This window comes from Syngnathus scovelli, chromosome 3, assembly GCF_024217435.2.
Source record: "Syngnathus scovelli strain Florida chromosome 3, RoL_Ssco_1.2, whole genome shotgun sequence".
NCBI classification, from domain to species: Eukaryota; Metazoa; Chordata; class Actinopteri; order Syngnathiformes; family Syngnathidae; genus Syngnathus; species Syngnathus scovelli.
Genome location: NC_090849.1, coordinates 24,580,913 through 24,594,813, shown reverse-complemented (window position 1 = coordinate 24,594,813; position 13,901 = coordinate 24,580,913). Strand labels below are relative to the sequence as shown.

Below are 13,901 nucleotides of genomic sequence, written 5' to 3'. Positions count from 1 at the left end.
CTCATTCAATGCACTCAGCCTTATCACTCCTAAAGTGGATGCCGTGTGTGCATGTGTGTGTTTGAGGAGACACTTTTGCAAAGCCTTTAACATTTTGGTATTTGACAGCGCATGAAGCAGATCCAATATCAAACTGTATCAAAAGCCCCAAAAGAAGTTACAACATTCATCGCGGTTGAGCTGCGGCTTTCAGCGGTGAGGCAAAGACTGGGTCGGTCGGCTTCTGAGGGATGAGAGGAACATAAAAACATGGATTACGACTGGGAGGGAAACCCGATAAATCCGTGGATTAGGACGGCCCGACTAGGCGCACGCAGCACGCAGCACGCAGCACGCAGCACGCAGCACGCAGGTGGTGTGTACGTGGATCTTAATGACCTAATGTGTAGCCACTGCCCAAGGTCCAGATGGAATTCTAAGCACAGGACCATATAAAGCGGAATAACTATCAGTTGCTGTCATCGCATCGCTGCTGTTTGCGAGGAGTACGACGGCAGGCTTAATGTTATGACGTGAACATTACAGGCAGCCTGTTTGACAAAAGAACACATTAGTCTCAATATGTTAAGTCCATAATGATCACGCTACTGCCAGGGCATGCGCCATTAGCAAAACCACCGGAGGCCAATCGAAGCACCTCAAAGAATGGGAACGTTGTTGTCAGACGATTATCAAAACGCTTTGCCCCATTTAACACAAATAAGTTGATTTCCTCACTCCACTATGCATGTACTGATTCAGTATTCATTGGAAGTTGTATTTTATTTATACCAAGCATTTTCAGCACACCATTGTTTTTGTTTTTTAGGCTACAGAAAAAAAAAGGACTTCAATTTAACAGGCAATTCTTTCCACTCCAATGAGTCTGTTAAATTGAGGTTCCACTATACTATACAAACAGATATAGAAATGTTTTGAACAAGAATATTTCAGGTCACCCAAGCCTTTGACTGTAAATAAACAGACCAAAGGAAGGAGAAAAAAAGTCATGCTGAGCCGTGAAGCTGCATGCTAATCACATGTATCCAAAAGTTATTATTTTTGCCAAGTCAAATTTCCATGCTGTCCATAGAGTCAGTTCCCCACTTAGGCGTCTTTCAAACTCAATTTCAAAAAGAGTTTGGAGAGATGGCAGCGGCCTCAGTGTTGGTCAATCATATTTTCCTCATTAATTTAAAAGACGCCGGGGATGACTTTTGATTACCGCATGAATAATAATGGCTCCTTGGTGGATGGATGGATGGATGGATGGATGGATGGATGGATGGATGGATGGAAGTCTCTATTAAATTCATTGTCCTTTAATGTGGGCATGTTGCTTGGCTGTCGGGGGTGGCAAAAAAATTGGATACATGAAATTGTTGTTGCAGACCAAAACAGCCAGCCAGGATATACTGCATACATATAAACCTGAATCCAACTAGAAATGCATGTGAAAATGTTGTGTCAAAAACTCTACCTGATATCACGGTTCCAGTTGCTTTATCGAATTTGGCGCCGCCGCCAAAAGATCAGCCATTTTGATGCAATCGGAGCCCCAATTTGCAAAGTAATTACGGCTTGGGCTGCAAAAAGCGGATCCCGTTTCATTATGATGCACAATTTATTAGGTGGAAATCACACAGATCACACAGATCGTTGGCTCACGTGGTCATTCGGTGGCTCTTCGTGATTATCAGTGCGTTAATGCCAAACACATGGCCGCCATGAATTATTCAAGAGCTTGTCTTTCTTCCGGTCTCAGAGCAAGTCTGCACAGCATGGAAGCAGAGATGCCGCCGCCGCACAGGTGTTATGTCGCCACCTACAGGAAACTTGAGGAAGTAACTATCCTGCTGTTGATAAGACTCCAAGTGGGAGGACAATAAGATACAATACAAATAAATGCCGTTCATATTTAATAAGAGGTTAGGTACAAGTCAATTGTGAAATGAAATGCTTTAGGAACTTAAATTCGATTGTAGTGAATTCATGTTTTCATAAAATAAGATGTTTGTTGGAATAAAAGAAGTTTTAATGACTGATTTTGTTTACCATAATAGGTTAAGAGTGTAACTAATTGCACTTCATGTGTGAGGATAATTCAAAAGGTGTCCTTTTTCATTTGTAATCTAGGCTCTATTAAAAAAAAAAAAGTCAAGTGAAATTGAAAAACCGTTCAGTTGAAGGTCCTTTAATATTTATGAACATCACATGTACAGAAATGCAAAGTCATCATGGTGCAAAACTTTTTAAAAGTGTGTCAGGAGGAAGTGAAATCACATGTATCCGGAAAGTTTTTCCTTAACTTTCTCTTCAATATTTGAGAAGTATTTCATTTGGGCAAGCAGTGCCTTGGCAGTTTGGAGCTCTCCTGCCAGGGAAAAATAAGAAAATAAAGACGAGACAAGAGCGCGCGCGCGCACGCGCACACACACACACGCACACACACACACAGACACGCACAACAAAAGAGATTCAACCGATGACTCATTCGGCGACGTAAAGCTTCGGCAGATTACATAACGAGCAGGCAATGCGTGGGAGGGATGTAGAAGACTTTTCAAAGGGACTTCTTGATGTCTCACCTGCACGCAGGGCGCCGTCTATCTCCGCTGTCAAGCCTTTCAGTTTCCCTGCAAGCGAGGAGGATGCGACAAGTTCAGCGACTGCACATGTTCATACAAAAGATTGGTTCTTTCATTGGGAACCGAACATTGCATCAGTCTGTGTCTGTGAATGCACAGAGTAGAACCAAGTGAATTTTGTCAAAGAAAATACAAACTTCAAGAGCTTCAAAGGGGAGTGCAATTTGTCGTGAATCTTGGCAATTGAGTAACTCAAATTTCGACAGTCAGAGTATCCCGAGACAAATGCAACCACGTTGCCATCGAGTGGAAGAATAATTGATTGTTCTGCATGTCATTATAAGTGGCTGGCATAGATTGCTAGATCAGGGGTGGTCAACTAAAATACTAGTGGGAGCGACTTTTTTTTTCCCCAGTTCAAAGACTACATCTGTGTGAGAGACATGACGTTATTAGTTTACATTTTGTGTCTCGACTGATCTTATCGGCTTCCTCTGGCGTCTGGGCCCGTTCGAGGGCTTCATTGATCTCCATCAGCTCAAACAGGAACTCAGCATCTACCCCTGAATCCGTGCCGTCGTCGATGCGCATTCCCTTCAGCTCCAGCTGGAACGCAAAACATCGAGGACACGCCGCATCGTGCAAGGCAGACGTTAGACCGAGGGAGTTTGAACTAACCAAATAGAGGCCGCGACTCAGAGGCTTCTGCAGAGTCTCGTAGGCTTTATTGACGAGCGCTGACTGGTGTTCGGAATACTCTTGCTCTTCCTGCAAAAGAACATTTTCTGATAGCTTTTTCCTCTTTGTGTAGTCAGTAACCATATCATATACAGCGGAACCACTTGTGGCTTAACTTGTGTTTTTGTGATGTCTCCGCACAAGGGTACCAGCTGTGACGCCAAAGTGTGATGGGCTTTCTATGTGATTATGTTTCATTTACTCATGTAAAAGGCCAACAGAGCGGGAAGCAGCAGACCACTCACAGACCATGCTCCTGGACCGTTATCCGCTTACAAAACCCCAGCCTACCGCAGATTTCTGGCTGAAGTTGTCTGGATGAAGGGAGCGTTGGAGCAGCAAGTATCTTTTCTGCAGTTTGTGCGTGTCCAGTGCAAATGTGTCTTCACTGTGGGGGAGGGGGGTAATGCACATTATCATGTCATTCTTTCCTCAAATTCATGACAAAAAAAGAGTGGTATCAATTTCATATTGTATTCCCTATGACAAGAAAAGAGGCTGGTGGAAGGAAATCTTACAGTCAATCGTGCCTTGGTAAATACAAGTATGCCTGAATCTAAAGCTGCTTATATATGACATGTAGGTTTCAAGATGCTCACCAGTCCATGATGCTGAAGAAGGATACTCCCTCATGAGGAGGTTGGACTACTTTGCAGGACGAGCAGAAGAATGTAGGGAGTTCCTTAATAGGTTCTTTACACTTCCAGCAGTTCATTTGGACATTGGATGTGCTGTAACTCCTGACTGTCGTGACGCTCCAGAAGTAGCGATTCAACTCGTTTTCACTCCTTGTGCCTCTGAGGGTCTTCTTGCTTGTCCATGTGTCCTTCGCCAAGCCCACAAGCAAACAGCGTGCTGGACATGTAACAGCATTGAAAGCGGCCGGTTGATTCGTCACGAGCCGGCCTGTGAGTGGCAGCGTCCGGAATGAGCCTACCGTTCGCAAAATGTTCAATGACACCATTTGGGAAGTTTTAAAATCACCTTAATGGAAGCAGTTTTGACACTGTAAACAAATACATAAGCATCACCGGAAACAGCGTCTTCTTTTACGTTGACATAATATCAGAACACTGCCACCTATCGGTCGGCGGTGGCAGACGATGACTGAAGCGTCTGGATTGTGCTCGGAAAAACAGCGGCTACGGCTATTAGCTTTAGCTGCCCTAGCCAAGAAAAGGCAAATACGCGCTCTTTCCAGTGGTTCTGGATTAAAACACACGTCTTCAAACACAGTAAGTGAACGTTTCAAACTGTTTTCCCACAACTTGTTAGTTCCCCCGCTGACATATTATCCGAGGCGTGTTTCCCCGCAAATGAAGTTCAAGCCCAGATGACACAAAGAGCCGGGTGGTAAACATGTAGCTAGTTAGCTTGCTGGCTAACTGCACCCATAATGCTATTGCGCTGAAGATGTTCGTGTCAAGTAGTCCGATCTACATTCACGTGTTCAATGAAAAAAAAAAAAAAATACAGAAAATGACTGCCTGTTTTGTAAATCCACACGTTTTATTCTTGAATCAACGACTTGTGGTTTAGTAAGCCATTTTTTGACACAGCCCGTTTGTCATGGTTTTATGATTTGTCATTAAGGTTAATCATATGCTCCAACTCAAACTAAGTCGAATTTGACTTTCTCAACATTTTTTACCACATGCCATCATTGACAGATCTCGCAATTCACCCACTGTTTATTGTATTTCTTTCTTCTTTTTTTTTTTTTTTTTAATATAGGTTTCACACATAAGCTCATGGCACTGATAGTGGCGATGGTCCATGAACGCTCATGGACTCACAGAAAACGGCTTGTCCAGCACCAACAGCAGCAAGCACTGGAGCCCAGATAACACAGTGAAGCTGGTAAGTTACACAATTGTGAAACAGCCATGTGATGTGAGTAGGGGAAGGAAAAAAAAGAGCTCTGAAGTTGAGCCAGTATAAATTTGCATTTTGGCCCCCGATGCAGACTTGGTGTCCCCGACTTTATCGTTTGTGAACAAAGTAGACGCCTGTGATGACTGCCAGCGTCTGCCTCTTATTGTCTTAGCGAAGGTGTGTTGGGGAGGTGAGGGAAAAGGTGACAGTAGAGTGTCCCGGAGAGGCAACTGGTTGGAGACAGCACTTTCTATAAGGTAAACAGGATCTCTCCGACTGAAGGTCGAGGGAGGTGCTTCTCAAGGCCCCCACAGACAATACTCTGGGTATTATTAACGGAAATGGCTAAGAATAGAGAGCTAGCGAGAGAGGTGGCTCCTCTGGCCGTCGCGTTGTTTGGGTTAAACATGCCAAAACGGAACATCATCTTTAGAGGACTCCCGCGCTGGGCGTGCCGTGCCGCACACACGCCAAGCCCGAGGGGCTGATTGGAAGCACTGATGGACAACATCGGCAAAAAAGCTGATGCGGAATGTTGTTCACTGCAAACGGGCGGACTTATTGCTCTTTACAGATGTGTAAGTAGAATGTATTTTCTGCTTCTATTGCTCGTTCGTAATTGTATTTTTAGAATGATGAAATAATATAATGCGTCATCTGTGTGCGGTTGTGCATGACTTTTTATGGAGAGTTGAATCCGATGCCGGTCTGTGTACGATCGGTAAAAAAAGAAACTTGAAATCGGATGAACATGCTCCAGAGTCAAAACAGTCATCGCCGTTCAATATTTCCTAACTGCGTAAGAAATGCTTTCCACTGTGTGAAAGCAATAAACCACGCTTGGGTGTTTAACCCTTAACTTGAATGACAAAGGGCAAGTTTGTGCTGAAAGTCACATTGCATGTTAAAGATTAACCACTGCGAATTTAATAAGAGTGGGTTTCTTTTCTAATATCAGGCGACAGTCAGCAGTTGGCTAGTTAGCAGCCAATATTAGCAATTGATGCTGACGTCTCACGTGACACCCACTCACGATAACCATTTTTTTGGTGTAACATTTGCAGCCCATTTCTGTCTCAAAAGTTTGAGGTTTTTTTTCCTGAATAATGCAATCTCTGCTAGTGATGCAGTTTTGTTGTTTTTGGACATGTGCCAGCAACTCCAACTGTAGAAATTGGATAATTTTCTTTTGATTTATGCAAATGTAAATGATGGCAAGTCTATAAGAAGACGCCAAAAATTGTACTTCATATTTAAATGACTGATGAGTTTTGGCTCCAAAGCCCACATCCGGTATGGCACCCCATTTCAGAGATTAATTGGACCTGTGCAAAGAAAAAACAGCATATCCATTATACTAAAGTCTATGAACGAACACTTTGTCAGGAAAAGCCAGAAGCTCACTCTTGGAGCACCGATTCTCAATCATATTTTGCGACGCAAATTTTATCAGAGTTTTACAGAAAAATGAACTGCGGACTACAAATAAGTGTATCACATACGCATGGTTCATTTCAGAGAACTTAGATACGGAAGTTCCAAGTAGCAAGTGTAAACAACTTATCGATATTTACAGAAGAAAATCAATAGCTGGCCTTACTGACTGACCCTCAAGCCGAGCATCTTCTCCTTCAAATCGGTGCTTTTTCTCACAGATAAACCATGATCCCCATCACTGAACTGCGGTACTTTGTGGACACACAGCCAGCCTACCGCATCCTGAAACCATGGTGGGACGTGTTCACGGACTACATTTCCATCGTTATGCTCATGATCTCGGTGTTCGGTGGGACTCTTCAGGTCACCCAGGACAAGATGATCTGCTTGCCCTGCAAGTGGGTGGTGGATAAGACGTGCAAGAAGAACTTGAATTCCTCATTCATCGCACCTTTGTCGTGGGAGCCCAAAGGAATCCAATACGATTTGGACCGCCACCAGTACAACTATGTCGATGCCGTGTGCTACGAGACTAGATTACACTGGTTTGCCAAATATTTCCCCTACCTGGTGTTACTCCACACCCTTATTTTCTTAGCCTGCAGCAACTTTTGGTTTAAGTTTCCCCGCACCAGCTCCAAACTAGAACACTTTGTGTCCATCTTACTCAAGTGCTTCGACTCGCCGTGGACCACCAGAGCTCTTTCGGAGACGGTGGTGGAAGAGAGCGATCCGAAACCAATGAAAATGAACGGCTCCATGGAGCACAAGGAGTCGGTCATCAGCGAAGACGTGGAGGCCAGCGTCCCTATGCTCCAGCGAACCAAGACGCGACTCGAGCAGGGCATCGTCGATCGAACGGACACGGGGGTCCTGGATAAGAAAGAAGGCGAACAGGCCAAGGCTCTCTTTGAAAAAGTCAAGAAGTTCCGAATCCACGTGGAAGAAGGGGACATCGTGTATAGGTTGTACATCCGTCAGACGATCATCAAGGTGATCAAATTCATTTTGATCATCTGCTACACAGGGTATTATGTGAACGATATCAAGTTCAGCGTGGACTGTAACGTGGATATACAAAGTCTGACTGGGTACAACGTATATCGTTGCGCTCATCCCTTGGCTACGCTCTTTAAGATCTTGGCCTGTTTCTACATTAGCTTGGTGGTGGTGTACGGCTTCATCTGCATGTATACTCTGTGCTGGATGTTGCGGCGCTCCCTCAAGAAGTATTCCTTCGAGTCCATTCGAGAAGAGAGCAGCTACAGCGACATACCCGACGTGAAGAACGACTTTGCCTTCATGTTGCACATGATCGATCAGTACGACCCGCTCTACTCCAAGCGCTTTGCCGTCTTCCTCTCCGAAGTGAGCGAAAACAAACTGAGGCAGCTCAACCTCAACAACGAGTGGACGCTCGACAAGCTCAGGCAGAGGATAACCAAGAACTCTCAAGAGAAGCTGGAGCTGCACCTTTTCATGCTCAGCGGCATTCCAGACACGGTCTTTGACCTGATGGAGCTGGAGGTTCTCAAACTGGAGCTCATACCGGACGTGACCATCCCGCCGATAATCGCTCAGCTCATCAACCTGCGAGAGATGTGGCTTTACCACACCCCGGCCAAAATCGAAGCTCCGGCGTTGGCTTTTTTGCGGGAGAATTTGAAGTCCCTGCACATCAAATTCACCGATATCAAGGAGATTCCTCTATGGATTTATAGTTTGAAGAATCTCAGTGAGCTTCACCTCACCGGGAATCTCAGCGCTGAGAACAACCGCTACATCGTCATCGATGGGCTGAGGGAGCTGAAAAGGCTCAAGGTTCTTCGTTTAAAGAGCAATCTCACCAAGCTGCCTCAGGTGGTGACCGACGTGGGCATGCACCTCCAGAAGCTGTCCGTCAACAACGAAGGCACCAAGCTGATGGTGCTCAACAGCCTGAAGAAAATGGTCAACCTGACCGAACTGGAGCTGATCCGCTGCGATCTGGAGCGCATACCGCACTCCATCTTCAGCTTGCACAATTTGCAGGAGATCGATTTGAAGGACAACAACCTGAAGACTATCGAGGAGATCATCAGTTTCCAGCACTTGCACAGGCTGGTCTGCCTTAAACTCTGGTATAATCAGATTGCCTACATCCCCATCCAGATTGGCACGCTCATCAATTTAGAGAAACTCTACCTGAACAGAAATAAGATTGAGAAGATCCCCGGCCAGTTGTTTTATTGTCGCAAGCTTCGCTTCCTGGACCTGAGCCACAACAACTTAACCAATATCCCGGCCGACATCGGCTCCCTGCAGAACCTTCAGTACCTTGCCGTGACTGCCAATCGAGTGAGTACACCACCTGTCGTCGCACCCGTCCGTCCGTCCGTCTGTTTCCACGACGCGGTTCTATTCAATCTTTTCAGTTGAATTGCAAAGGCTCGAAAAATAACCGTTCATTTCAGGTTTCACTCCGAAAAATACGTAATGCTTTCCCCGTTCGTCCACTTTGACACGCAGATCGAGAGCCTGCCCAATGAGCTGTTTCAGTGCAAGAAACTGCGCACTTTGAACCTGGGTAACAACTGCCTGCAGTCGCTGCCGTCACGTTTCGGCGAGCTGACGGGACTGACGCAACTGGAGCTGAGAGGCAACCGTCTGGAGTGTCTGCCCGTTGAGCTGGCGGAGTGCCGGCAATTAAAGCGAACTGGGCTGGTCGTGGAGGAGGACCTCTTCAACACCCTGCCCACGGAAGTCAAAGAACAGTTGTGGCGGACGGACAAAGAGCAGATATGAACGGAGCCATGAGTTCACAGATGCTCGCCGAGCCAGTCACCGAAGCGGCCGCCCCAAACCCCGAGACGGGATGGCGTCACGTACAGCCAGTGAAAAAAAAAAAAGAAAAGGGAACGTGTTCACGAGATTGGCACGATTTTTATTCTTTAAGCTTCCCAACTTATATTTGGTCATCCACTTTGACCCACTCGTCGGGCTATTTCGCAATAATAAGAGAACACTTACTTGATTGATCCCAAAGGGAAATTGGAGAAGCAGTGCCATGGTGATTGTGGTTTGTTTACATTTTGTGCATCTCAATGATGGCGAATTTGAGCTAAGTATGCAAAATGATGGGCCAACAATACTGAGCATTAAACAAGACATTGCTCTCATATTCTCCGACACGTCGTGTCAGCGAGCCAACCAGAAGCCAAGCTTGGTCTTTCTTTTGTATGACATCACAGTATCTAAATCAGCCGACTGAGTGTTGGAAGTCGATTCCTTTGAAGGACTTGACGAGACAGAGCAAAATCTCTGAAAGTTAAGCTCATTATATATGTTGCATATATTTACAACCGTACCAAGTACAATTACACTGTCAAGTTGACAATCATTTAAGCTCCATGTCACCTGGATTTCCTATGTTGTTGTTTTTTTTTTTGTCCATAATATGTAGTACCAAATCCCAGTCCTGTTGGCATAGACTATAAGAAATATTGAGAGAGAAAAATGGGAGTGGAAGGTATGTTTCAAATGTATTAATATATGAGAAAATGCGTTTGAGCACGTCCTTTGAACGAGTGTTATGTGCAGTCGTCCCTTGCTTGATCTCGATGTTGGGTGGGGAAGGAGACCTCCAAGTATTTGAGCCAGCCCGATAAACAAACCTCAGCGGAAGGGAAAGGAAATGCCTCGACTGCTCAATTATTAATCGACATTTGCTTTTTACACGAGTGCAACTGAAATGGCCCCACCCCTGATCTCAATCTTGGAGTGTAGCGAGGTTTTTAGTGTATATAGCTAAATGATGTTAAAAAAAAGTAACACAAAAAGCTTACAACCTTGTGCACCCCAATGAGGAGTTCTGTCACTTTCATGAATATCTGATGGCAGGTTTCCAAGACTTGTTCACCTGATACGCACAATTACTTTGATCAAGTGGGGCAAATGTAGTCTTTGTCAAATAAAACCCACACCATCGATCATCTGCCAGTGACAGAAAAAAAAGGTTTCTTCTCTAACGCTGTGTGTGTGCAGGCCACTTGCCTTAACCCTCCTCCTGTCCACTCCTGTTTTTACGTACTGCCGTGTGTTTTGTTTTGATTGCGTGTCTAATACTTTGTACACTTGACCACCTGTTAAAGCTAATGTGGAAGACTACTTGGCTCCAAATAATCACGGCTGAAACGGAACATGTATGTGTATTTTAATTGTAAATGTTTTGGAATGCTTTGATCATTAATCTGTCGTAGCTAACAGGAAAGAAGTCACTAATAAATGAGAACCATTGTTATATAGGCTATGCTCCTTTTTTATGGTTACAAATGATAGCGTAAGTCTTGTTACTTTGCAAATGTATGTGTAGATGTTTTCACATATAATTGTTTTGATGAGAGATGAGAGAGAATCATGGGCGTGTGAAATGATAAAATAAATCAAATACAAATCTTTTGCAAATAAAAAAAATGTGACTTGTCTAGTGACTGATATATTCAATTGATACCTTCATTATTAACAACGTGGGTGTACTGGGGGGGGGGTGACAAAGTGATGCTGGTCCACATTCAACTGCAACATCTTTCATATTGTATTTGACACGAGACTTAAAATGATCAATTAAACCTAAGAGCAAGGTTAAGATTGATTAAATCCACTTTTTTTACCCCCAACATAAAAACCCCAGTGTAAGTTGGGCCTAAAAGGAAAATGCAGTAAAAGCAGAACTATTCGGTTAACGTGAATTACCCGAATACTACTATGTTTCAACATTTTTCAATTCACTTTATGTTTAACATTATTCGTGACGATGGACTGACTGTATTTTATATTCTTGGAATATTGTTTGTTTGATTTTGAAATACCCAAATAAATTTTAAAACGTTATTACACGAAGATTATTCAGTTTCCGTGCTGACTTCGTGCATCGTAAACGAAAGAGGACTCGGTTTACGACAACCCCTGTTCATGCAACAGCGACGGATTTATTACGTAAATCGGGACGAGCTTTAGTCTGTAGTTTCGCCTAAAAACAATAAAAGTATCATTATGACAATAAATATCTATACGAATATCAACAAAATAATACATCAAATAACTGCGTTCCTCGAAATGTCGTATGTTGGGACGGAACCGAGGTTGACCTAAAGTACCGAGATGCGTCTCGGAACGATTATCCGCTGAGTAATGCATCCACACGGACTTGTTTCTTCCGCCCACTCATTCACGCACTTTCGCAGCGTTTAAAATGGTAACTTTTTGTTTCAATTTAAGACGACGATGCAGCATCCAAATGTATCATAGATATGTCTTTATGTTTTAAATGTGTGTTATTTACAGATCATTTCTGTTTAGTTCTTAACTCGTTGTTCGAACTGACTGATTTGATGTCTGTTTTTGTTTTGTGGCGTGCGTGCGTGCGTGCGTGCGTGTGTATGTGTGCAGGCAGTGACCCTTCACACAGATTTAGGAGACATCAAAATCGAAATATTTTGTGAACGCGCTCCAAAAACTTGTGAGGTAAGTTTTTAGAATGACATAGACTAAAGACAGGAGAGAATAGATTTATAGATAGAATGGAAGAACGTTGAAGACCAAGTGTGAGAGATGTTTGGTTTACTTGACAGCATCAGATGTATAAATTGAACGGTTTATTGTGATTATGAGGCAAGAAGTTACTTCTATGTCTGTGCCTCAGCAGTCATGACCCTCACCAGAACGTCACTGCTTGTCATTTTAGAACTTCCTCGCCCTGTGTGCCAGTGGCTTCTACAAAGGATGCATCTTTCACCGAAACATTAAAGGCTTCATGGTGCAAACGGGAGACCCAACAGGTAGAAGACGACATTCAATAATTGCTTACAATGTCATTTGCGTGACTTTTTTTTTTCCCCCTCCTTCCCTCCATTTGGATGCAAAATCCCACAGGCACTGGCAAAGGAGGAACAAGCATATGGGGGCGCAAGTTTGAAGATGAGTTCAGTGAACATTTAAAAGTAAGTGCCCCCCCCCCCTATTTTTTACAATTTTGACCCAAATTTCCTCATTAATTTTCCTCATACCTCAGCAGACCTCATTTCAGCCAGCATCAGGATGAACTTTTAACAGTTCAGATGTCCTGACATTTTGTTTACCGTACTTTACTGTCTATGTAGGTTTGTTTTCTTTTTTTCTAAATCTGCTTTTGTTTTGTTTTTTCTTTCAGCATAACGTCCGAGGAGTGGTCTCCATGGCAAACAATGGTCCGAATACAAATGGCTCCCAGTTTTTCTTCACCTACGCCAAACAGCCTCATCTGGACATGAAGTATACGGTGTTTGGAAAGTATGTACTGTACGAAATGACATTTCCGTCCATTTGGAACCTTGCAAATTCTGCAGGGAAACGTGTGATATCTCGATGCAAACTGCCTCTTAATCTATATTAGAAGTATTTCACATTGTGTTTTTTTTTTCTGCTTTGCTTTCTAGGATTATCGATGGCTTGGAAGCACTGGATGAGCTTGAAAAACTGCCCGTGCATGAAAAGACGTTCCGACCGTTGACTGAAAGTCGAATTAAAGATGTCACCATTCATGCCAACCCTTTTGCTGGATAGAAAAAGTCTCCAAAGTGCAAATTGCAAAGATTTCATTGTTTTGTACAAGAAAATAAGAAACCAGTATTTGCCCATGTTTTTTAATAAATGACATATGATTACTTTTATTTGTCATTGTTGTTGTGTTTGGAAGTTTAACAGTGCAGATACTTTGTTACTGTAAACAAAAAAACAAAAACTTTATTGATGATGTCAGTCCAGCTAAAGAAATCCCAGCTACAAGCATGACAACCACAACGGCCCTAAAGAACTTCTCAGCCATTTCGAATGTGAGCATAACATCATTTCTCATTCGGGTCGCAGCTGAGAGGGAGCCAAACAATACAGAGTACACACTCCATGAAGTCATCCTTCACCGAAGGTTTTAACGGTGGATAGCTTGAGTTTTATTATCGGTTTGTTTATGGATCGCAAAACGCTTAAAGTGTCCATTACAAAGATATACTGTACAAATAAAGACTGTCATCAAAAGCAGAGACGGCGCTTCAGACAGAGGCCATTCAAGGTCTACCTCAATATGACTTTTGAAACTTTCCACAACTATTACCAGTCACTTTTTACACACAAATGTGTGATTTATCAACCTCATCTTCCAACAAGAAAGAAATATTGTGGATTTTGAGTTAATATCAATTATCATTGTGTTGCATAAAACATTACTTTCAATCAATCGTCTACAGCTTTTGTATTCTACCGTGCTTTTTT

General features: G+C 43.4%; 3 protein-coding genes across 4 annotated transcripts; 2 read left to right on the top strand and 1 right to left on the bottom strand.

The window, feature by feature from the left end:
- Positions 1-2,157: 2,157 nt before the first annotated feature.
- On the bottom strand, positions 2,158-4,348 carry hscb (HscB mitochondrial iron-sulfur cluster cochaperone). The gene is made up of 6 exons (XM_049762117.2): positions 3,905-4,348; positions 3,597-3,693; positions 3,246-3,335; positions 3,029-3,173; positions 2,568-2,615; positions 2,158-2,353 (listed from the first exon to the last, which is right to left on the bottom strand). Exons 1-6 carry the CDS (start codon positions 4,267-4,269, stop codon positions 2,259-2,261), a joined length of 840 nt encoding a protein of 279 aa, XP_049618074.1. The 5' UTR covers positions 4,270-4,348; the 3' UTR covers positions 2,158-2,258.
- Positions 4,349-5,039: 691 nt separating this feature from the next.
- lrrc8ab (leucine rich repeat containing 8 VRAC subunit Ab) lies at positions 5,040-11,092 on the top strand. Its single transcript, XM_049762112.1, has 3 exons — positions 5,040-5,165; positions 6,836-8,954; positions 9,126-11,092. The coding sequence occupies exons 2-3, from the start codon at positions 6,843-6,845 to the stop codon at positions 9,399-9,401; spliced, it is 2,388 nt and encodes a 795-aa protein (XP_049618069.1). The 5' UTR covers positions 5,040-5,165; positions 6,836-6,842; the 3' UTR covers positions 9,402-11,092.
- Positions 5,040-13,297, top strand: ppil3 (peptidylprolyl isomerase (cyclophilin)-like 3). Of its 2 annotated transcripts, none has more exons than XM_049762122.1 (6): positions 5,040-5,165; positions 12,045-12,119; positions 12,340-12,433; positions 12,528-12,595; positions 12,805-12,923; positions 13,070-13,297. In XM_049762122.1, exons 1-6 carry the CDS (start codon positions 5,082-5,084, stop codon positions 13,194-13,196), a joined length of 567 nt encoding a protein of 188 aa, XP_049618079.1. In that variant the 5' UTR covers positions 5,040-5,081; the 3' UTR covers positions 13,197-13,297. The 2 variants fall into 2 exon arrangements, with proteins under 2 accessions (XP_049618079.1, XP_049618080.1); XM_049762123.2 differs by lacking the exon at positions 5,040-5,165 and adding an exon at positions 11,718-11,850.
- The last annotated feature ends 604 nt before the right edge of the window (positions 13,298-13,901 follow it).

What these genes read in the sequence shown, in the direction of transcription:
- ppil3 (XM_049762122.1), top strand. Translation starts at nt 5,082, where the DNA reads ATGAACGCTCATGGACTCACAGAAAACGGCTTGTCCAGCACCAACAGC. An exon ending in GCAAACGGGAGACCCAACAG is followed by an intron (nt 12,434 to 12,527) that starts GTAGAAGACGAC and finishes AAAATCCCACAG; the next exon opens with GCACTGGCAAAGGAGGAACA. An exon ending in AAGTATACGGTGTTTGGAAA is followed by an intron (nt 12,924 to 13,069) that starts GTATGTACTGTA and finishes TTTGCTTTCTAG; the next exon opens with GATTATCGATGGCTTGGAAG.
- lrrc8ab (XM_049762112.1), top strand. Translation starts at nt 6,843, where the DNA reads ATGATCCCCATCACTGAACTGCGGTACTTTGTGGACACACAGCCAGCC. An exon ending in TTGCCGTGACTGCCAATCGA is followed by an intron (nt 8,955 to 9,125) that starts GTGAGTACACCA and finishes TTTGACACGCAG; the next exon opens with ATCGAGAGCCTGCCCAATGA.
- hscb (XM_049762117.2), bottom strand. Translation starts at nt 4,269, where the DNA reads ATGGTGTCATTGAACATTTTGCGAACGGTAGGCTCATTCCGGACGCTG. An exon ending in TTCTTCAGCATCATGGACTG is followed by an intron (nt 3,694 to 3,904) that starts GTGAGCATCTTG and finishes CCTCCCCCACAG; the next exon opens with TGAAGACACATTTGCACTGG. An exon ending in AGACGGCGCCCTGCGTGCAG is followed by an intron (nt 2,354 to 2,567) that starts GTGAGACATCAA and finishes TTTCCCTGGCAG; the next exon opens with GAGAGCTCCAAACTGCCAAG.